The 25,470-nt window shown below is 36.7% G+C and overlaps 1 protein-coding gene across 1 annotated transcript in view; it reads right to left on the reverse strand.

The window, feature by feature from the left end:
• Positions 1-22,026, reverse strand: part of PTCHD1 (patched domain containing 1) — a 595,331-nt gene extending 573,305 nt beyond the window's left edge. The window contains 2 exon segments of the mRNA XM_053706370.1: positions 21,599-21,942; positions 21,945-22,026. Of these exon segments, the coding sequence (XP_053562345.1) occupies positions 21,599-21,942; positions 21,945-22,026 (426 nt within the window).
• Between the last annotated feature and the right edge of the window lie 3,444 nt (positions 22,027-25,470).

The raw sequence follows: 25,470 nt of genomic DNA on the forward strand, positions 1-25,470 counted from the left end.
GTAATTATTATTTATATTGTAGCTATATTAGGGTTTATTTTAAAGGTAAGTATTTAGTTTTAAATAGGAATTAATTTAGTTAATAAGAGAAATATTATTTAGATTTTATTTAATTAATATTTAAGTTAGGGGGTGTTAGGGTTAGTGTTAGACTTAGGGTTTAGGGGTTAATAATTTTATTACAGTGGCAGCGGTGTAGGGGGGGCAGGATAGGGGTTAATACATTTATTATAGGTGACGACGGTGTAGGGGGGCAGATTAGGGGTTAATAAGTTTAATATAGGTGGCGGCGGGGGTCCGGTAGCGGCGGTTTAGGGGTTAAACAATTTATTTAGTTGCGGTGGGGTCCGGGATCGGCAGGATAAAGGTTAACAACTTTATTATAGGTGGTGACAGTGTAGGGGGGGCAGGATAGGGGTTAATAAATTTATTATAGTGGCGGCAGTGTAGGGGGGGCAGGATAGGGGTTACTAGGTATAATGTAGGTGGCGGCAGGGGTCCGGGAGCGGCGGGTTTAGGGGTTAATACATATATTTATAGTTGCGGCGGGGACCGGGAGCGGCGGTTTAGGGGTTAACATATTTTATTATAGCTTGCGGTGGGCTCCGGGAGCAGCGGTTTAGGGGGTAATACATTTATTTAGTTGCGGCGGTATAGGGGGGGACAGATTAGGGGTGTTTAGACTCGGGATACATGTTAGGGTGTTAGGTGTAGACATCTCCCATAGGAAATCAATGGGATGTCTGGCAGCAGCGAACATGAACTTTCGCTATGGTCAGACTCCCATTGATTCCTTTGAAAACCAGGTACGCTGGGCCGGGAAAAGTGCCCGAGCGTACCTGCTAGTTTTTTGACAACTAGCAAAGTAGTCAGATTGTCCCGAACTTGTGTTCGGAACATCTGGAGTGACGTAAGAATCGATCTGTGTCGGACTGAGTCCAGTGGATCGAAGCTTACGTTACTATATTCTACTTTTGCCGGTGTCTAGGGCTTGATAACTAAGGCGAATCAGCCTCGCCACAAATACGCTGCGGAGTTCCAGCGTATTTGAGGTTGATGGCTTGATAACTAGGGGCCTCTGTGTTGAACGTTGGTACTACGCTTAGCAAAGAACTGTGTGATGTAGATGTAGAACTTATGTCAAATTGGTACAAGGGGTTAAACATTGCGTGCTCTGTTTAAATCATGAAATAAACTATTTGGGTTTTATGTCCCTTTAAACAAAAAAACATAATTTATGCTTACCTGATAAATTTATTTCTCTTGTGGTGTATCCAGTCCATGGATCATCCATTACTTGTGGGATATTCTCCTTCCCAACAGGAAGTTGCAAGAGGATTACCCACAGCAGAGCTGCTATATAGCTCCTCCCCTAACTGCCATATCCAGTCATTCGACCGAAACTAGCCGAGAAAGGAGAAACCATAGGGTGCAGTGGTGACTGTAGTCTAAAGGACAGGGCGGGCCGTGGACTGGATACACCACAAGAGAAATAAATTTATCAGGTAAGCATAAATGATGTTTTCTCTTGTTAGGTGTATCCAGTCCACGGATCATCCATTACTTGTGGGATACCAATACCAAAGCTAAAGTAAACGGATGAAGGGAGGGAAAAGGCAGGTACTTAAACGGAAGGGACCACTGCCTGTAGAACCTTTCTCCCAAAAATAGCCTCTGAAGAAGAAAAAGTATCAAATTTGTAAAATTTTGAAAAGGTATGAAGCGAAGACCAAGTCGCCGCTTTGCAAATCTGTTCAACAGAAGCCTCATTTTTAAAGGCCCAGGTGGAAGCCACAGCTCTAGTAGAATGAGCTGTAATCCTTTAAGGGGGCTGCTGTCCAGCAGTCTCATAGGCTAAGCGTATTACACTCCAAAGCCAAAAAAGAAAGAGAAGTTGCCGAAGCCTTTTGACCATCTCCTCTGTCCAGAGTAAACAACAAACAGGGAAGATGTTTGACGAAAATCTTTAGTCGCTTGTAAGTAAAACTTGAAAGCACGGACTACCTCCAAATTATGTAAAAGACGTTCCTTCTTTGAAGAAGGATTGAGGACACAATGATGGAACAACAATCTCTTGATTGATATTCTTGTTGGAAACTACCTTAGGTAAAAACCCAGGTTTTGTACGCAGAACTACTTTATCTGTATGGAAGATCAGATAAGGAGAATCACATTGTAAAGCTGATAACTCAGAGACACTACGAGCCGAGGAAATAGCCATCAAAAACAGAACTTTCCAAGATAAAAGTTTGATATCAATGGAATGAAGGGGTTCAAACGGAACTCCTTGAAGAACCTTAAGAACAAAGTTTAAGCTCCATGGAGGAGCAACAGGTTTAAACACAGGCTTAATTCTAACCAAAGCCTGACAAAATGCCTGGACGTCTGGAACCTCTGCCAGACGCTTGTGCAAAAGGATAGACAGAGCAGAAATCTGTCCCTTTAAAGAACTAGCTGATAATCCTTTATCCAAACCCTCTTGGAGAAAGGACAATATCCTAGGAATCCTAACCTTACTCCATGAGTAATTCTTGGATTCACATCAATGAAGATATTTGCGCCATATCTTATGGTAGATTTTCCTGGTTACAGGCTTTCGGGCCTGTCTTAAGGTATCAATGACTGACTCGGAGAAGCCACGCCTTGATAAAATCAAGCGTTCAATCTCCAGGCAGTCAGTCTCAGAGAAATTAGATTTGGATGATTGAAAGGACCTTGTAGTAGAAGGTCTTGTCTCAGAGGCAGAGGCCAAGGTGGAAAGGATGACATGTCCACCAGGTCTGCATACGAGGTCCTGAGTGGCCACGCAGGCGCGATCAAGATCACCGATGCTCTCTCCTGTTTGATTTTGGCAATCAGTCGAGGGAGCAGAGGAAATGGTGGAAACACATAAGCCAGGTTGAAGAACCACGGTGCTGCTAGAGCATCTATCAGCGTCGCTTCTGGGTCCCTGGACCTGGATCTGTAACAAGGAAGCTTGGCGTTCTGGCGAGACGCCATGAGATCCAATTCTGGTGTGCCCCAACGATGAACCAATTGATCAAACACCTCCGGATGGAGTTCCCACTCCCCCGGATGAAAAGTCTGATGACTTAGAAAATCCGCCTCCCAGTTCTCTACACTGGATATGGATCGCTGATAGATGGCAAGAGTGAGTCTCTGCCCAGCGAATTATCTTGGAGACTTCGAACATCGCTAGGGAGCTCCCTGGTCCCCCCCTTGATGGTTGATGTAAGCCACAGTCGTGATGTTGTCCGACTGAAATCTGATGAACCTCAGGGTTGCTAACTGAGGACCAAAGCTAGAAGAGCATTGAATATTGCCTCTTAACTCCAAGAATATTTATTGGGAGGAGTTTCTCCTTCCTGAGTCCACGATCCTGAGCCTTCAGGGAATTCTAGACTGCACCCCCAACCTAGAAGGCTGGCATCTGTTTGTTACAATTGTCCAATCTGGCCTGCGAAAGGTCATACCTTTGGACAGATGGACCCAAGATAGCCACCAGAGAAGAGAATCTCTGGTCTCTTGATCCAGATTTAGCAGAGGGGACAAATCTGTGTAATCCCCATTCACTGACTGAGCATGCATAATTGCAGCGGTCTGAGAATGTAGGCACGCAAATGGCACTATGTCCATCGCCGCTACCATTAAGCCGATCACTTCCATGCACTGAGCCACCGAAGGGCGCGGAATGTAGTGAAGAACACAGCAGGAATTTAGAAGCTTTGATAACCTGGACTCCGTCAGGTAAATTTTCATTTCTACAGAATCTCTCAGAGTTCCTAGAAAGGAAACCTTTGTGAGGGGTGATAGAGAACTCTTTCCCTCGTTCACTTTCCACCCATGCGAGCTCAGAAATGCCAACACTATGTCCGTATGAGATTTGGCAATTTGGAAGTTTGACGCCTGTATCAGGATGTCGTCTAGATAAGGGGCCACTGCTATGCCCCGTGGTCTTAGGACCACCAGAAGAGACCCCAGAACATTTGTAAAAATTCTTGGGGCTGTAGCTAACCCGAAGGGAAGAGCCACAAACTGGTAATGCCTGTCTAGAAAGGCAAACCTTAGGAACCGATGATGATCTTTGTGAATCGGTATGTGAAGGTAAGCATCCTTCAAATCCACTGTGGTCATGTACTGACCCTCCTGGATCATAGGTAGGATTGTCTGAATAGTTTCCATTTTGAACAATGGAACTCTGAGGAATTTGTTTAAGATCTTTAGATCCAAAATTGGTCTGAAGGTTCCCTCTTTTTTGGGAACCACAAACAGATTTGAATAAAATCCCTGTCCTTGTTCCATCTGTGGAACTGGATGGATCACTCCCATTATTAGGAGGTCTTGCACACAGCATAAGAATGCCTCTTTCTTTATCTGGTTTACAGATAATCTCGAAAGGTGAAATCTCCCTTGTGGGGGGGAAGCTTTGAAGTCCAGAAGATATCCCTGAGATATGATCTCCAACGCCCAGGGATCCTGAACATCTCTTGCCCATGCCTGGGCGAAGAGAGAAAGTCTGCCCCCTACTAGATCCGTTGCCGGATAGGGGGCCGTTCCTTCATGCTGTCTTAGAGGCAGCAGCAGGCTTTCTGGCCGGCTTGGATTGCGCAAAAGTTCCCTCTTTGTTTGTGGTAGCAGAGGAAGTTGATGCTGCACCTGCCTTGAAGTGTCGAAAGGCACGAAAATTAGACTGTTTGGCCCTTGATTTGGCCCTGTCCTGAGGGAAGGGTTATGGATCCCTTACATCCAGTAATGTCATGCAATAATTTCCTTCAAACCAGGCCCGAATAGGGTCGTCCCCTTGAAGGGAATGTTAAGTAATTTAGATTTTGAAGTCACGGTCAGCTGACCAAGATTTAAGCCATAGCGAACCTACGCGCCTGGATGGCGAATCCAGTATTCTTAGCCGTTAGTTTAGTCAATGAACAATGGCATCAGAAACAAAAGGAATTAGCTACTTAAGTGTTTCTATGCTTGTCAAGTATTTCAGTCAATGGAGTAGCTGTCTGAAAGGCCTCTTCCAGAGACTCAAACCAGAACGCCACAGCAGCAGTGACAGGAGCAATGCATGCAAGGGGCTGCAGGATAAAACCTTGTTGAATAAGCATTTCTTAAGGTAACCTTCTAATTTTTTATCCATTGGATCTGAAAAAGCACAACTGTCCTCGACAGGGATAGTGGTACGCTTTGCTAAAGTAGAAACTGCTCCCTCCACCTTAGGGACCGTCTGCCATAAGTCCCGTGTGGTGGCGTCTATTGGAAACATTTTTCTAAAAATAGGAGGGGGGGGGGGAAATGGCACACCGGGTCTGTCCCACTCCTTAGTAATAATTTCTGTAAACCTTTTAGGTATTGGAAAAACGTCAGTACACACCGGCACCGCATAGTATTTATCCAGTCTACACAATTTCTCTGGCACTGCAATTGTGTCACAGTCATTCAGAGCAGCTAAAACCACTCCAAGCAACACCCGGAGGTTCTCAAGCTTACATTTAAAAGTAGACATATCTAAATCAGGTTTCCCCGAGTCAGAGACGTCACCCACAGACTGAAGCTCTTCCTCAGCTTCTGCATATTGTGACGCAGTATCAGACATGGTCCTTAAAACATCTGCGCGCTCTGTATTATGTCTAATCCAGAGCTATCGCGCTTCTCCTCTGAATTCAGGGCAGTCTGGCTATTACCGCTGGACAGGGGAATTATCCATGATTGCCGCCATGTCCCTGCAGAAGTAATTGCTATGGGCGTCTTTGATACACTTGGCGCCATTTTAACGGTGAGTCCCTTGAGCGGCGGAGTCAAAGGGTCCGAAACGTGGGGAGAGTTTAGTCGGCATAACTTCCCCTTCGTCAGAATCCTCTGGTGATAATTCTTTTAAAGATAACAGCTGATCTTTATTGTTTAAAGTGAGAGTCAATACATTTAGTACACATTCTCCTATGGGGTTCCACCATGGCTTTTAAACATAATGAACAAGGAGTTTCCTCTATGTCGAGACAGGTTATACAGACTAGCAATGAGACTAGCAAGCTTGGAAAACACTTTAAATCAGTAACAAGGCAATATAAAAAATAAACGTTACTGTGCCTTTAAGAGAAACAAATTTTTGCCAAAATTTGAAATAACAGTGAAAAAAGGCAGTTAAACTAACGAAATTTTTACAGTGTATGTAACAAGTTAGCAGAGCATTGCACCCCACTTGCAAATGTATGATTAACCCCTTAATACAAAAAACAGATTAACAAAACGAAAAAAAAAATTTTAAACAGTCATAACAACTGCCACAGCTCCTACTTTTGAAGCCTTTTGAGCCCTTCAGAGATGTCCTATAGCATTGCAGGGGACTGCTGAGGAAGCTGAATGTCACAGTTTGTAATTTTAACTGCACCAACTGTAACTTTTATACTATAAAGTGGAAAGCCTCAGAAACTGTTTCTAGGCAAAAATAAAGCCAGCCATGTGGAAAAAACTAGGCCCCAATAAGTTGTTATCACCAAAGCATATATAAAAAACGATTAAACATGCCCAGCAAACATTTTATATTGCAGCATTAATCAGAGTATATACCTCTGATAGCGAAGCCTGATACTAGTCACTATTAAATCACTGTATTTAGGCTTTAATTTACATTATCACGGTATCAGCAGCATTTTCTAGCAAATTCCATCCCTAAAATACATAACTGCACATACCTTATTGCAGGATACACCTGCACGCCATTCTCCCTCTGAAGTTACCATCACTCCTCAGACATATGTGAGAATAGCAGTGGATCTTATGTAACTTACTGCTAAGATCATAGAAAACGCAGGCAGATTCTTCTTCTAAATGCTGCCTAAGATAAAATAGTACACTCCGGTACCATTTAAAAACAATAAACTTTTGATTGAAGAAAAAACTAACTATATTTTTACACTTTCCTTTACTACCTCCAGCTATGTTGAGAGCTTGCAAGAGAATGACTGGATATGTTAGGGGAGGAGCTATATAGCATGCTTTGCTGTGGGTGATCCTCTTGCAACTTCCTGTTGGGAAGGAGAATATCCACAAGTAAATGGATGATCCGTGGAGCTGGATACACCTAACAAAGAGAAACATACAGTTTATGGTTTAGTAACTGTACTGAACTAGTTCATAGTCATAATTCAAAAACAGTAATTGTTTTTTTAGCTTAAAGGGACATGAAACCCACATTTTTTCTTTCATGATATTAGGAAAGAGCATACAATTATAAACAATCTTTCTAATTTACTTCTATTATATTTTTTTGCTTTATTCTCTTGATATTCTTTTTCTGAAAGCATTATCTAGATATGACCTTAGTAGCTGCTGATTGGTAGCTGCACATAGATGCCTCCTGTGATTGGTTCACCTTGTGCATTGCTATTTCTATCATTAAAGTATATCTAAATATTGAAGCAAATTAGGTAATAGAAGTAAATTGGAATATTGTTCAAAGTTGTATTCTCTACCTTAATCACTGAAAGAAAATGTTTGGGTATAGTGTCCCTTTAATATTAAAAAAAAATCCAAAAATTTAAAACATTATTTCACAAAATAATAAATGAAGCATAACTGCAAAAATGTACTTATTTATATAACGTAAGGAGGTGAATTTGTTTAAATATTTCTTGGCAAGTAAAAATAATTTACCTAGTATGGTCGGGCCTTTCCCCAGTATATATACTACAAAAAAAATAAAACGCAATAAAAATGATATCATAATATAACAAATGATGGCTGTTAAATTTTATTGTACATGTTCATATTTTATCCAAAGATAAATGAAGAAAAGCTGCATTTATTTCCCACGTCCCATAATTCTTGAGCTTTATTTACAAAATTCACAGAATGGAGAAGTATATTAAGTTCAGCTGTATGTATTAGTGCAATTCTCTAAAATTCTAAAAACAGAAATAATCAAATGCGTCATTCTTAAACAATTTTAGAGATGAAGAGCATTCCAGACACAGCGTGTAGTCTGAGATCTCTTATCTGTAGCGCACAATAATAGCTTTTCCAGTGGTACATGGCTGACACGCTAGGTTAAAGGCTTTCTGTTTGTACAATGTTGCTAGCCTTCTTGGCAAGAAATTACATAGTGCTATACCCAGCAGGCATCCAGAGTATTCTAGGTACATACTAGGCCTCCATGTTTCACATCTCAGATAAATCTTAAGCTATAAAAAAAACTGCGTAAGTTAAGGCTTAAAACTAGGAAACAAAAACAAATCTTCAGTGAATCCATAAAATGAATACCTTTGAGGACAAGCGTCATCATGTCAAAGATATGATTTTTATAATGCATATGCTTAATTCAATAACAATAGACAGCTTTGGTAATTATATCATTGATTTGTATCTTGAAAAAAGTGATTAATGCTCCCACTCTAACTCCGCTACAAGTTAAACATTTTGACCGTGTCAGAGGTAACACTCGTATACAAGGTTGAAAGTAATAAGTTTGAGCTTGCACGGTAACCCGATGTGTGTAAAAAGCCAAATGTTAGAATATTGTTTAACGTATTCCCCATAGGTGTCAAGGCAGGGAAAAAAACTCCCTTCTTGCGAACAAACTCGATTGCATATTCTCAAGGTGCACTAGCCCAACGTGAAGAAATATAAATAGTTCACACACATATATATATATATGATTATATAAAGGTATATGAATATATACAGAGATATATATATAGGAATATCTATTTTACAAACATAGAACATTTTCTGCTATGTGCAGAAAATTAGAATGTAAAATATTTACAGTAAAAACACAATTTAACACCTTTCTAAATATGAATATTGCACAAATATGCATTTTCATGTTTTCATCTACAATGCACTCATATACAAGTATGTCTATTTATGTATACATATGTATCTATGTGTATATATGTCTGTAAATACATTTACACACATATAAATACTTATGTACACACACACACACACACACATATATATATATATATATATATATATATATATATATATATATATACATATACATTATTAGACATGTATATGTATGTATCTCTATGTTAAAGCCCTTTGCCTGCCTTTTTTTCTAACACCTGAGACCTTATCTTTGAGCACTTATAACTTTTTTAGTGTCATTTTTTCAAAAAAAATTTTTTATCAGACACTGTTATGAGTGTAACTTTACTTTTAATTGTATTTTTGATGTTTTGTGACACTTTTTGTTTTGTTTTGTAAAACATTTGACAATGGCTATGAGGACACGATATCCTGATGCACATAACCCTCAATTGTGCTCAAGCAATCACGTTAATATTGCTTGCACATACCTATTAGTGTCCCACTCGTAATCTGTCCCTTAATCTGCAATGCACACCTTTCATATCCTAACTGCTCTATATGGCAATGTAATGACCAAAGATCAGTGAGTTTTATTATAGTTAATAGCTGTATTCAAAAATAATTATATTTGTTATTAAAAAATACAATTAAAAATGATGGCCAAGTTTAAATTATTGGTGTTAAATTGCTGTGCAATATATATGTTTTAAAAATGTATCATATATCAAAGACTAGTAAGGGGCATTTTAAAATATAAAATTGAGTCCATTAACAACATACAGCAAACCAAAAGTAATTAATGGGCTTAATATAAACTTTAATGGGAACTGAAAATAACCTTTCACTGCTGTAGTTTGAATACTTTGCTAAATGACTGGATAAATGTCATTTTTTTTCAGTAGACAATTTATTTATCAGCTACTGACCAGCAATTTAAACTAAGCTTATATCATAATTCTGACTGTAATATGTATAAATAAATGCTATGCAATGCTTTTCCAGAAAGCCCAGTAGTTGCTAGATATTCAAATAGTACAAGTTAACTCTTGCATGTTATTTAGGCAAAGCTATGAGATCTATTCTAATTATTAGAAGAGACATGCAAAAGGTCATATGTGAGGCCATTCCAATCCATATCCATAGAAAATCACTTGACCCATGTGATTTTTTGGCGGATAAGTACTTTAGTAACTTGACTAATGCTGTGAGAGAAAAATCAGTGGTATTGAAAAAAATATAAGAAAAAATGTTTTGTCCAGATTTTTTAACTTCCTTATTCAAAAGCCTTGAGGTAGATTTATTAATGGTCGAGGCGGACTGATTCGCGGACAGACATTGTCGGAATTCAACCCGATCGAGTAGGATCGGGTTGATTGACACCCCCTGCTGGCGGAGCTGATTGGTTGCGAGTCTGCAGGGGGCGGCGTTGCCCCAGCAGCTCACAAGAGCTGCTGGTGCAATGCTGAATACGGAGAGCGTATTGCTCTCCGCATTCAGCGATGTCTGTCGGACCTGATCCGCACTGTCGGATCAGGTCTGACAGACATTTCATAAATTGGCCTCTATGTCTTGACTTCTTGAAAATATTTTCAAGCAGCACATATTGAATGATCACATGCCTTTTCTTCAATGCTAAATTGTTGGGACATGATCATTTCACATGTTAATAAACAAAAATATTCTCCCTTGAAAAATTATAAAAAATATAGCTCAAATAAAACATTTGACTAGACAACCTCTTAGCTATGAATATGCCATCCTTCTCAACATTCCTTGGGCGGTGAGGGGAATTTCTTACTGGTGTTTTTCAGGTGGAGACGTGGGTATGCTGTTAGTGAGGCTATCCCCTGGAATCATGAATGGGGACAGCTGTCAGAGAGACAGCAGGAAAAGCTCACAGCCTGTGACAATCCATCAATATCTGGGGTGGTTGGGAGGTATGATATTAATTGTGTGATTACAATGAAGAAGACATTTGAAAATTAAATGATGAAATGACAGGTGGAATCCTTGTTTCTGATCTCCTTTGCTCTGGTCATTTTGGAAAAAGAGAGATAAGTTGGCGCTATGGATCCCTAAATGCCAAGTACAGGGGCTGCCCCAATTAGAAACCCTCGTAAGGAACAAATATTGACAAGGAGGGAAAGTACTCGCGCTGGAAAGCTAGGGGGAGTCTATAAGGAAGACTTATGTCAGAGAACAGAAATATATCTTAGAAATTTAGCTTTTATACATCTGTTATTAGTGCAGATTATATAATGATTCAGTGTAAAATACACTTTATTAGAATTAAGTAACTAATATGTTGGAACACTAGGACTAGCTCGTAGAAAGCAGATTACAGTATGTGTCCAGCTACTAGGAGCGGAACGGAGCACCTTCTACGCCAAAAGTATTACAGATAGGAACAAGAACAACTTTTCACTGAGCCCATTGGACCCACGTTTTAAATTAAAAACCACCAAGCCTGTATGTGCCTCATCAAATGAGAGCGATCCTTTATTAAATTAAACCCTCACTCTAGACGTAGAGCAAGAGGTTTTCTCAGGTACTTTCAACTATTCTATTTATCTGTAAAACGGACCTTGATTCATTGTAATCCCTATATCTTATAGCGATCATTTACATGATATTAAGCCCAACTGTCTTTTTAGCCAGTATAATAGGTTATTTGCATATTGTTTTTAGCTTAATTTCTGGACGTCCAGATTCTCCATATTTTATCTATATTTTATTGATATTTTATCTGTATTAATAAACATTACTATTTTCTACTATATCCCGTTACATTTTGGTATCTGTTAATCTTATAACACTAACCAATCCAACAATATACATTCCTCATGCTTGTTAACATCATTGACTACTAGCATAATCATACAGTAATCTGAATGATTTCGCTGGACACTACTGTAATCTGCTTTCCTACGAGCTAGTCCCTAGTGTTCCAATTTATTAGTTACTTAATTTCTAATAAAGTGTATTTTACACTGAATCATTATATAATCTGCACTAATAGTATTAGCAGATTTAAATGCTAAATTTCTAAGATTTCTTTCCCCTTCTCTGACATAAGTCTTCCTTATAGACTCCCCCTAGCTTTCCAGCGCCAGTACTTTCCCTCCTTGTCCACATCTGGTCATTTTGGGAAAGATGCACATTAGCTTGCACTATAAAATAGCCAATGTCTGTGCAGAATGTTGCTTGGCGCTCAAAATGTGTAGCAAACTGGTAAATTAAATAATACAGATGCACATTTACAACAGAGCGACGTCCACAACTCTATTACATTTTGAAATGTCCCTTTTTTGTAGATGCTACATTACTGCCCCTTTAAATTGTTTGTAGGATATGACCTGTTTTAATTTAGTTCCCCTGAAGTGAAAACCCTATTTCAAACATATAGGCACGTTTCCAAACGACCTTTTTCGGGTTTCATGGTTTTTTTTTTCTTTGTCAGTGTGTCTTTTGCTTCTGTAAATGTATGTAAAACGCCTCAGAAAATGCTCTTGGAGGGTTTTTGAAATGCCCTTTTTTTTATAACTTTCTATGTGTTCATCCAGATCATATTGTTAAAATATTTGAATATATAATGGGTTTTACTTTTTTAAAATATCATCTCTTCTAATAGGTTGAAAGAAAAAACATCACTCAAGTATGCAAATTATGTTTCTGCACAGAAACTCTGATGCATTAGAAGGGGGACAAACTATTTTACTAATTAAAGGTACTGTACAGTAAACACTTTGAGAAAGTAATACAAAATGTTTAGTTATGCTGAGTAAAATAGTGTATAGTACAACTATACTTTAAAGGGACACTATAGTCAAATTTAAACTTTCATGATTCAGGATGATTCAAATAGAGCATTGAATTTTACACAACTTTCCAATTTACTTCTCCTATCAAAATGTGCACAATCGTTTTAGGTCTTTTTGTGTGCACACTTTCTGAGGCACAAGCTCCTACTGAGCATGTGCAAGAATGCATGGTATACACATATATGCTTTTATGATTGGCTGATGGATGGTTACACGATACATTGGATGAAAAATACAATTAACTTTTAAACTTGGCAGAAAAAAAAATCTACTACTCCATTTAAATTTGAAATGTTAATACTTTGGCTGGGCATTTATCAACTGCCGGACAGAGAGTTTTCTCTTACTTGAACCTGTCAGTCTGGGATCGCAGTATGCTGCCCATATTTAACTTGTGCAATGCCGTCCCCTGCTTGAAGTAGTCAATCACCCTAGGGCAAACATACCCGGGGTAATTTATTCCGCCATTTAATAGCTGGCGTACAGGTTAGGCAGCTGTGGTCTGATGACCACTGCTTCCTAACTTTCGGATGCAAGCTCGCTCATGCGAGGTCTGCAGCAATCGGCCCCCAGAGCTTGATAAATGGAGTCCTTTGTCTTTTTATTATATATTTTGCTTCCTTTTCCTGTAATTTAACTTTAATGAATGTTCCAATTTAGAGATTGGGAGTGCACACTGCAGACTTTACAAGCCTTACCCAGCCACATATTTTTTTCTTATTGACCTCACCAGAGGTGACAACTATAGCAGAACACAACACATATCATTAACAAAATGACAGTGACAAGCTTTGTCTACTTGAGTAAGACAGCTCCTCCAAATAAGGCCAGCAGTGTGGGGAGTTTGCTCATTATAAATAACCTACAGCAAGCAAGGTGTTAATCTTCTCAAATGTTCACACAGCTAATATGATAATCTATTGCAAGAAAACACAAAAGGCTTGTAACTGCAAAGTGTTTAGGTCCCTTTAAGTTAAACATTATATTAAGCCACTTAAAGGACCAGTAAACACAGCAGATTTTCAAAATCTATAAATGCAAGATAACAAGACAATACAATAGCATTTACTCTGAATTTAAAATGAGTAGTAGATTCTTTTTTTTAACACATTTCAAAGTGTGTTTTAAACATACTTTGTATAGTCCATTAAACACATTGTCTAATAGAAGTAAATGTATGCCAATTACACTGCAAAAAAGTAGCACAGTATCCATGTAGAATAGGTGTTCAGTTGTCTTGCTCCTTATTTCTTTAGGGCTGCATATTTTGTGTAAAAAAGTATAAAGCTATTTATAAAAACATTTGTTTGTGGTACTAATTGGCATCAAGAACCAGATACTGTATTAACCACAAGCTATCACATAGTCTAATTAATCAATATCTAATATTATAAAGCAGACTAATAGGTTCCATATAAAACACACAGAGACATGGCCCAAAACTAATAGTACCCTTGCATTTTAAAGGATTGCTACCCTTGCATTTTAAAGGATTGCAACCCTTGCATTTTCAAGGATTGGTACCCTTGCATTTTAAAGGATTGGAACCCTTGCATTTTAAAGGATTGCAACCCTTGCATTTTAAAGGATTGGTACCCTTGCATTTTTAAGAGAGAAGCACAAAAAAAGACTGACTCAAGTTTGCCAAAATGCATGTTGACAAGCCACAGTCCTTCTGGGAGAATGTCCCTTGGACAGACAAAACAAAAGTAGAGTTTTTTTGGAAAATCACAGCTCCATGTTTCACTGTGAAACATGGAGGAGGCTCAGTGAAGTTTTTTTTTTTTTTTTTTTTTTTTATTTGCTGCCTCTGGCACTGGTTGCCTAGAATATGTGCATGTCATGATGACATCAGAAGACTATTAAGATATTCTGGAGCAAAACATACTGGTCAGTTTCAGAAGCTGTGTATCAATTGCAGGTCATGGGTCCTCCAGCATGATAATGACCAAAACATACCTTGGAAAGCACCCAAGATTAGATGAGAATAACGCATTGGATTGTTGCCTTCTATGGCTCCATATCTGAATCCCATCAAACATCTGTGTAAAGTGCTGCAACTCATAGTTGGGAAAAGGTACACATCAATCCTGAGAGAACTGGAGCAGATTGCTCAAGAAGTGTGGGCAAAAACCCCAGTCAAAAAGTGTAGAAATCTTATTTAGACCTACAGAAAGCACTTGATTGCAAGTTATTGTCTCCTAAGGCTGTGTTTCGAAATATTAGGTTAAGAGTACCAATATTTTTGTCCATGCCAATCTGATTTGTTTTACAGTTTAAAGTGAAGTTATAAATCAATAGTAACATCCCTGTTCTATTACATTTGAAATAAAGAATAGTGGATACCAAATACTTCTGTAATTTTTTACTTAGTTCAGAGAAAATTGTGCATTTTCCTAAAAAAAAGAAGTGGAATGGTACTAATAGTTTCGGCCTCATTTTTGTATGTGTGAGTATATATATATATATATAGTATATAGTATATATATATTTAATTTATTTATATATTTTAACTTACACAGTTAAAGGGACAGTCTACACCAGAATTGTTATTGTTTAAAAAGTTAGATAATCCCTTTATTACCCATTCCCAGTTTTGCATAACCAACACAGTTATATTTATACACTTTTTACCTCTGTGATTATCTTGTATCTAAGCCTCTGTAGACTGCCCCCTTATTTCAGTTCTTTTGACAGACTTGCATATCAGCCAATCAGTGCTGACTCCTAGGTAACTCCACGTGTGTGAGCACAATGTTATTTATATGGAATAAATTAACTAACACCCTCTAGTTGTAAAAAACTGTCAAAATGCATTCAGATAAGAGGCGGCCTGCAAGGGCTAAGAAATTAGCATATGAGCCTACCTAAGTTTAACTTTGAACTAAGAATAGCAAAAGAACAAAGCAAATTTTATGATAAAAGTAAATTGGAAAGTTGTTTAAAATTACATGACCTATCTGAATTATGAAAGTTTATTTTTGACTAGAAAATTTGGTATATACTATAGTATAAAATGATAATATAATGCAATATAATGTAATGTAATACAGAAGCACTAAGTCTAATGTGTTTTTTTTTCTATATGTAATAGGACGGACACAAAAAGTAAAAAATAATTGTGTGATATTTTTATATTTATCTTTCATTGTTTAGAAGGTCCGTATATGATTTTTAAATTTTAATACTTCTGGTTCTTGTAAACTCAGAAAATGTTATATCTTTCTCCTAATACAAAATCATTCATTTTAGCACTTGACAGCACAGTAATTCAAGGGTCAAGAAATACTTTGGAGTTACTTCTTGTCTGTCAACTTTCTCACACTTCCTGTCTTCTGATCTTAAGTTATTAAATTGATTGCAAGAGAAAAAAGCACCTCTTAACATTGGGCAGCAGAATTTATATCAGTATGCGAAATTCAGAAGCAAATCTTAGATTTTAAAAGCAGCATGTCGCCATTAAAAAGCTTTATTTGCTTTAATTTTGTGTGCAAAATGAGCAAGCATTCATTATTAAATATTTAACGTCTAATCAATGTTACTTTTAGTTTTGTGCTCTAAATTTGAATTCAAATCCTACATTGTTTTTATAGTACATTTTTTTAAATTTATTTTTTAATACTATGAAGTGATGTTGTACATTTCCCTTACCTCCTCATACATTGCATTCCAAGGAGTAATGGGAAAAGATATGGAACCACTCTAGAAGGAAGCAGGCCCCACGTACACTGGCGCCCTCATCAGTCCTCATGTCTATGAAATTTGCCATTAGCATCACATTTAAGCAGCAGAGTAAAAGGGGAAAGCCACACAAAATGCTTAAAGGGACATGAAAACCAAATGGTTTCTTTCATGATTCAGGGCATGTAATTTAAACAAATTTCCAATTTACTTCTGTTATCTAATTGTTTTTTTTCTCTTGCTATCCTTTGTTGGAAAGTTTACCTAAGTAGGCTCTGAGCTGCTGATTGGTGGCTGCACCTATATGCCTCATGTTATTGGCTTACTCAATGTGTTCAGCTAGCTCCCACTAGTGCATTGTGTTTCTTCAACAAAGGACGCCATGAGAATAAAGCAAATTAGATACTAGAAGTAAAGTAGAAAGTTGTTTAAAATTGCACTCTCTGTTTAAATCACAAATTAAGAATTTTTGGGGGTTTCACCTCTCTTTAAATGGACAATGTATTGTAAAAGTGTTGTCACTTAACGTGTTCCAAAGGACTTATTATACCAGCTGCCAAGTATAGAATGTATGAGAAATTGCTTCTTTGTGTTTATTTTTGTTATCAAATTGCTGGTTTTCTACTTTGAAACCACAGCCCATTTAAATTTGTTGAGATTGCAGGAAATTCAGATTGCCTTATGTTATCACTTTTTTTACACACACATGCCTCTTTATATTATTTATTTCCGTATACCAACGCCCAATGCATAGAGAGAACAATTGAAAATTGAAATGTTATAAATTTTCTCTTCTACCTTCCACTGGAATTGTAATTTCTTAAGCTTGCTAAGTTTACACACTTTTCGATAGCCATACTTAAGTATAGAAACTTTCAGTATAGGTAGGGATACCACAGGCAAAAAACCCAGCTATTTCAAATGCTGATATAAAGGTAAAGGAGCAATTTGTAAACAATTTAAAAGTACACGTTGAAGCACTTTAAAGTAATGCAGCATATCTGTAAAAAGCTGACTGAAAATATTGCCTGAACATATCTATGTAAAAAAGGAATATATTTTGCCTCAAAATTTCCTCATTTGGCACATCCCATTGTAAAGGGACTTTAAGCAGCACAATTAGGATGTTAGACCCGGGACTTGCAAGGGAGCGTGCATCTGGCATGTGCAGGCACAGTCATTATTTTTCCCTACTAAGTTTAAGGAAGTTTACTATGAAATATTGCAATATTTCTGTAATCACAGTAAAGCAAAGCTATGTCCTCTGCACTGTTGGTGCTGATAGGCTATTTATTTTTTATTTAATTTTACAACCTGCAGCTAGACAGTAGCTGAAAAATGATTGTTCACTGAGCACTTACTATTCTGAGCTGAAGAAATGATGAGGCAAAATATCTTCCTTTTTACAATGAGAACTCATGTGATATTTTCTTGTTAGCCTTTTACAGTTATACTGCATCACTTTCAAGATCTTAAGCATATAAGTATTATGTCCCTTTAATATACACTCCAGCAGTTAAAATTGATTATCGGGAACAAATTAAAGGGGAGAAATTTAGGGAAAACTGTCCCCTTTAACTAAAATGTGGACGCTGAGGGGTCTACTCACAACACTCCAACATTGTCCTGATTTGAACTCAGCTTATTTAAAGGCAGCCTACTTTTAGAAAACTGCCAAATTGGAAAGTTGATTGTAAAGTCACCTATTTCAACTGACTTAGAAGTCAGTTTCAGTCATGATTGCTATAAAAGCAATTGACTTGCAGTACAAGCATAGGAGGTTTGTTATCCACAAAGCAGAAGCTTGTAACAACCTTGTAGCAAGTCAGGGATTTCATGTTGCCCACTCTATGTCCACTGGGTGAACTAGTCAGGCCTCAAGAATATCTCTGCTTATTAAAATGGCATTGCAAATTTTACTTTTGTCATGCCAGTTTTTATTAAGCAGTTTGAACAGGATGAGCCAAGTGAATACTATTAAGAGACCAAACATTCTGAAAATTAAGTAATATACAATATAGCTGTATATAAAATAGAATAACTACTATACTACTAATTTAACAGGTTATAAACGTAAATTAAAATAACATAATTAAAATAAATAAAAAAATTAGAGCTTCTCTATATGTGTTTCAGCTGCATGCTGGCTACTAAGGGCTTGTTTCCATGAGCTGATATGATGTCGCAAACCAATGAATATTGTGTCAGAACTAATTTCATCAACTGCTTCCGATAGCGCTTTGGCACGTTATACCTCAATACTTTGTGTCCCATAGAAAATATTAGAAGTCGTTAGGCAATAACTTAAACCAGGTTTTCAATGAAAAGCATAAACAGTTAATACACTGGCCGAGATTGTCGATACATTGAGAAAAATTACAGCCAACTTAAAGGACCAGTCAACACAGTAGATTTGCATAATCAACAAATGCAAGATAACAAAACAATGCAATAGTACTTAGTCTGAACTTCAAATGAGTAGTAGATTTTTTTTCTGACAATTTTAAAAGTTATCTATTTTTCCACTCCCCTTGTACCATGTGACAGCCATCAGCCAATCACAAATGCATACACGTACCATGTGACAGCCATCAGCCATTCACAAATGCATACACACTTTTTATTGCACATGCTCAGTAGGAGCTGGTGACTCAAAACAGTTTAAATATAAAAAGACTGTCCACATTTTGTTAATAGAAGTAAATTGGAAAGTTGTTTAAAATGGCATGCTCTATCTGAATAATGAAAGTTTAATTTTGATTGAGTGTCCCTTTAACTAGGTGTAAAAGGGGAAAAAATAGCTTTTTGAGGCCTAGTTCCCATTGTAATTTTAAATCTTGCAAACAATGAAAGTGTTTTCAATGTAGAAATACATTTATATATGCAATTTTTATTGTTGTCCCAAGTATAGGAATAGTTACACTTAGGTTCTAATGGAAATATCAGTATATAAGATGTACATATAAAAATATATTCAAGCACATATCTACAAAATTCAAACTAGACCTATGCCTAGGGCAGCAATACATGTTACAAATATTAATATGATTATAATAAAAAATAGTAGTTAAAATTATGTATTATAAAAAACTGTATCTTTTTTTTTTGTTTCTCTTTTAAAAGTGATCATAGATAAGGAGCACAGACATTAAATGAACATTTTATATTGAATGCTCGGGTTACCATGGAAACTAACTTGATTTCAAAAAATCCGACATCGGATAGAAGCGTTAACACAATGTTAACTTTCACCTACATGAAAAGAGCGACTGGACGCAATGCGCAATATACTGTATTTCAATGACAACCCCGTACTAAAATTGAGCCATAAACTACTTTATCTTGTTGACCACTTTGGTAGTTCACAGCTCCTTTTTTTGGCTCAATGGACGTGAGCCCTATAGTTTGTTTATATACTGGTTGGGCAATTTTGTATTGACAAGGGCAGGTTGTTATTATTCCATAAAATATGAGAATGTTGTAGACATTTTTCTAACCATCTGATTTCATTTGTGAATGGCCCCAAAAGTAGAAATAAAAGCAACAAAAAAGCTGCAAAAATAGCGTAACTGAACAATAATTTCTAACCGCAGGAATACTACACTTTTTCTCTAAATTGCCCTAGGCCAATTATAATGTAAATCCTTATTTTACCTGTTTGTTCTAACTACCACTTCCTGTTGCATGTCTTCATACTCTATCAAGTTACATACTTATATTAAAGTGGGCTTCACCTACTTTACCTACAATAACAATCAGAGAAGTAGGCAGAGTTTCAATATATATATATATATATTATATATATATATATATATATATATATATATATATTATAGATATTGGGTAACAATCCAGCTATATATTTTTCTTTTTAGGCCTCTGCCTTATTCTACTCAAACCACTCAGAAAGAACATTATTATATCATGGTGTTTTTATATATTGCAGAGTTAGTCAATAATTATATACATTGCAATTGCATTGCAATTCCTATTTTAAAGAAAACTTATGTTTACAACATAATCCAGAAGTGAATCTTTGTGTGCAAGTAAGACTAAACTATGCTGCCTAATAAAAGTAGCTTAATGGCAATGTAATTTCATAAAATCTTAAATAAAGGCAATGTTTGAGATAAACATTTATACTTATTTAAATGTCATATTGAACATAATAATTGTTACAAGTTCTGAAAAACAGAGGTGCAAAAACACACATTTTTGAGTGAGTTCATTGAATGGAATAATGTTGACATCCCTGTGAGTTTGTTGAAGACTGATTATGACACTTTACACTTGGAAACACCTCATTTGAGAGTAAAAATAAGGGTGAAGAATTGTTTGCTTTGGTGCACTGCACCATTATTTGCTTCCTGAGAAACCCCAACTGGTTTATAATACTTTAAGATATAGTTTAAAATGATCTGACATTTAGCTGAAAATATATAGGTAGTTCAGACACTCTCTAACATATATATTTCTATACATTTATAATCGTTAATATCCAAGTTACATATTTTAATATAACCTCTGGTTAATACTGGGCTTTATTTTCAGTTGTTTGGTATATTTTTAACATTAGTGCACAGTATCTGGTGCAAAAAATAGTTAGGATCCACGACAGGTTCATAACTGGACCCCATTAATGAACAATATGTCTCACTATCTTAAGCAAATTGATTTCATAAAAAGACTGGAATTAGGCAGCTTTACAGAACAAACAATTAAACCACAAGTATAAAACAGGGTAAAAGATTGTTATAAAAGATTAATTTGCATAGATGTATAGATTTTGATGCATTTTAATATAAATCACAAATCAGTGTGTTTTACAGTTAAAACTATTTTCTACAGAAAATGGTTTCAAAATTCATATAGTATCTAGATCTAGAGATGGATTATACAGTGTTAAAAAATACTCCTATTAACAGACATCACTGTACAAGCTAGGTGAAATGCACTTAAACTGAACTATATAGAAAGGTGTTGCTTCGTATACAAAAGCATAGCAGGAAGGTGATTTTCATACTTTTTCCTGTCTGACTCAAAGTGGCCTGATGCGTCTGTAGCATAGACACTTGCTAACTGTTGAATAGCAATTGCTTGATACATGCATTGTGCTGGCAGTAAAAAATAAATTGTTTCAAATACGTTTGGTTAATGCAAATGAAATGAATGTTATATCAGGAATAATTGCATACATTGTATATGTATCTATTAGTAGCTATATGGCACAACACTTAGATAACAGGTGGTTGGAGAGAGAAAAACTGTAAGGGATTTACCTTTAAAATAAGGTCTGTATGATGCTGGTCCAGCATATTTGCTCTTCTGGAAGAGGTGATGATCACTCTGCCGTATCTTCCAGGGGTTTGAAGATCAGAATATAAACGATGCTTGGAACGATTCACTGGAAAAAGGCTATCTACAAGGTTTCTTTCTATTTTAGCCAGGCTGTGTTTAGGGGCCAGCAAATATTCAATATTTTCCTCCACCCTGTACCTGCTAAAACTGGCCCCTAGCAAGATAGAAATCAGCACTGGTGCTGATGCAAAAAATACTGGATGGCTGGCAATAAAAAAGCCGAGTCTTGAAAAACACGTCCTCAGCCCCCTGTGCAGAACCTTCGCAACATCCTAGTGTAGAGGGAGCTTAGGAGGGGGAGAGTCACACGTTGAGATCTGAAGGTCTCCCAGAGCCAAGCCAAAACCATCAGGGATCACAAACATGCAGAGATGCTCACTCACCAAAAGATACACAGTAAAACAGAAGAGGAGATCTATCTCCCACCAATCAGTTGTTTTTATAATGGTCCTTGTTAATAGACCACCTGCTAATGTAACCTTTACTAATGCATATGGGGAGGATTATCACAGAATCATTCATAAAAACACACACTATAGCTAAATGAGGTGATTAAAGCTTGATAGATAAAAAAAAACAGAGTTGCCCTCACTTTCTGGTTTCTTCTTTGCTGAAACAAGCATGTCCAAGATTTCTTTTCCAGATATCTTGGAAACAAGATGTGAATCCACGGGACCTCCGCTTTACACCGTCAGTACTTCTATAATCCAAAACAATTCTTGAAATGATGTCTGCAAAATAACTTGAGTTTATGTTTTTTTTGATGAATGTACTTTTAATTGCTCAGGGAGACAAGTTCAGGGGAGTTCCATGGGCGATAGAGGAATCCTGCCATTATTGCCCTAATATAATCCATGATCCAGAAGAATGTGATGAGAAATTCCAACATTAATTTAACCACTGTTGCAGCAACCTGAAGCAAAATCAATCAATAACTGAGTAATAAAACTGACCTAACACAATAGCAGCAAAATGTACTTTAGGTGAGACCCATTGCTGCACCTTATAGAGTAAGAGGTAGAATTCCAGTTAAACTGAGACTATATTCTTGATTTAGCAGTAAAAAAAAGCTTGGGTGTATTGGTGTGTATTCTAAAAGTTACATATAGCCTTCCCCTTGATCATTTAAAAATTCACATCACTATTTGATGTGGTCTCAGCCACAGAACTGAATAAAAGAGTTCCATTTTCCATTAGAGTGATCATCGCATAGATACAGTTTTGTGTATTTCATTGGTCTCAGACGATTCTTTAGCCTGTCACCACATCACTGTAGAAGACTACAATATTACTGTTGCTAGATGCGTCTAGGCTATTCACACAACCCCTCCAATGCTGCCTCTCTTCTTTAGGATTTCTCTCTGTAGGCTGCTGCATTTGCCAAGGCAACAAATAGACTCCTCATGCGTTATAATGAAGCATCCATAGCTTTTTTTTATCTGAAAAAAAGAAAACATTGTTAAAGAGCAGGTTCTTAAATGATAGGAATAGCTTCACACATTGTGTGGCAACGCTTTGCAGTGTACTCTGGACATCAAGGGGTTAAAATAGGTATATAGCCATTTAAACTACCCACAAATTCCCTTACACCTGCCTCCCATTAATCACCCATATATATATTTCCCATTAGACTTACAAAAGCTTACACATCAATAATTATGGTTCTACCCTGTTTAAAAACAACAGATACTAGTCCAAAAAATAAAGACATACCCCCTCATACATCAGGAAGATGTCTTCTATTGCAGCATGATCTATACCACACATCCCTCTCCCTCCCCCTCCCTCTCCATGGCTGCTCCTCCCTGAATCAACTGCCACAGGGGCTGTCCCTCCTTCCAGATAAAAAATAAATACAACGAGAGGAGAATAAATCATCATGAAATACTTTGGGAACGGCACCCGTATCTTTGTCTTTTTATTCAGAGGACCAGTGCTCTTTAAGCTGATGCTGATACACGATGTTTGCAGTTAGAGTGCCAGGTAATTTACAGACATGGGAGGACTGGCAACTTATTTGCTCATGGGGACGAGTACAACACAATCCCCCAGGGTGTAGAGACACCCCCTCCTTTCGCAGTAAATGTATCATAAAAAAATAAAAAAACAATGGGGAGTAAAACTTATAGGAAATCACATTTCAATTGTATTTTAAATTGCATTTACTTATTTACTTCTCAGGTTACACTGTATAATGCTTCTGATACAATAGTGTCACTGTCAATACACTGATATCAGGCAGCGTATGCTATATAGGATTGCAGACTTCTAGCACACTAAAACTGAACATGTAACATCATATGATCCAAAGTATTTACACAATAATAATTTACACGATGCACTATATTTTAATTTAAACTTGTTTACTTAGATTAAATATGCTTCATTAGTTGATTTAACTGTTTAGATTATATACATTCTTTTTTACATGAATAGTGAAGGTGTGTACTTATATATAGGACTTAGGCTGGATTATAAAATGATGCCAGCTTGTTGCATGCATTCTATTAATGAACATGCAAAAAGTTGAACACTGTATCAAGTTGCTGTGTAGCTAGCTATACAAAGTGCACAATAATTTCTAATATATTCATGAATGGGAACTATACATTCTATAAGGGTGGGCACTATCAATACACTTATAATAAACATACTAGACTGTATATTACAAATATGACAATAAGCATATGGATAAGCATATAGAATTGTATAGACCTGATTATCTGTACTGTATATGCATATTAAAACACCATATAATGCACTGGTTTTAATCACAGTGCATACTAGGCATCTTGATACAGTATGTTAAACTTATCAGTGTGTAATGTCTAGCATGTCCATAATCAGCATTATCATGCAATCCTGTTTACCCATTGTCAATATAAGGATCCTCAGCACTATTCTACAGTACAGGAAGCCCAATATCAGCTATGGATATTCTGCATCACTACACCATTGCAGTATGACAGTTATCAGCGGTATCCATTATCAGTGCATGGATGCTTGTCATATTATAAAGTACAGTGTGCCCATTATCAGCAAATTAATTATAATCTGCTACATGCTGATGATCAGTGGCTCCAAGCATCCTTATATTGTGCAATACGTTCATTTCAGTGTATAAAACCTCCAAATATTTTTACAGTGTAGCATTATATTATTAATTAATTGATGCTCAGTATAATTATACAGTGCAAAAGGCCTGTTTTCATCTTAAAGATACTGTTGCAATTAGCCACTGCATCCTGTCCATTATATTCCTATGGCTCCTCATAGTAACAATACAGTTTAGGTGTGCTCTTTCTCAGAGCAGCTTACTCAACATCATTGTACAATATGCACATAATAAACTATAGGTAACCATTTAACAGTCAGTATGTAGAATATCAATGCATAAATCAGTATAGTCACACCATGCGTATAATCAACGTATATACCTCAAGTTCATTGTACAGTGCAATAAATAAATTACCATAATGTATCTGCATTGCATAATCCTATACTACAGGGTGTCCATAAACAATCTATAAGTACTCTGCACTATTTTTTATAGAAAAACATATTGACAAATATTTTAAAACGTAACTGCTTCCTTATCTAGTGAAGGCTTGGCAACCCTTTATGACTACTATGCCAAAGTAATATTCAGGTTTGATAATTAATAATATTATTATTTGAACATTTTCCCATGCAACAATTCTAACAGTCCCATACCCTAATATCCCTTTTATATACAGCTGCTATCTGCTTATGCAGTTTTCCCCGTGCACAGTGTGCTGTATCTCAGGCACTG

The sequence above is a fragment of the Bombina bombina genome, chromosome 3 (genome assembly GCF_027579735.1).
Source record: "Bombina bombina isolate aBomBom1 chromosome 3, aBomBom1.pri, whole genome shotgun sequence".
Lineage (NCBI taxonomy): Eukaryota > Metazoa > Chordata > Amphibia > Anura > Bombinatoridae > Bombina > Bombina bombina.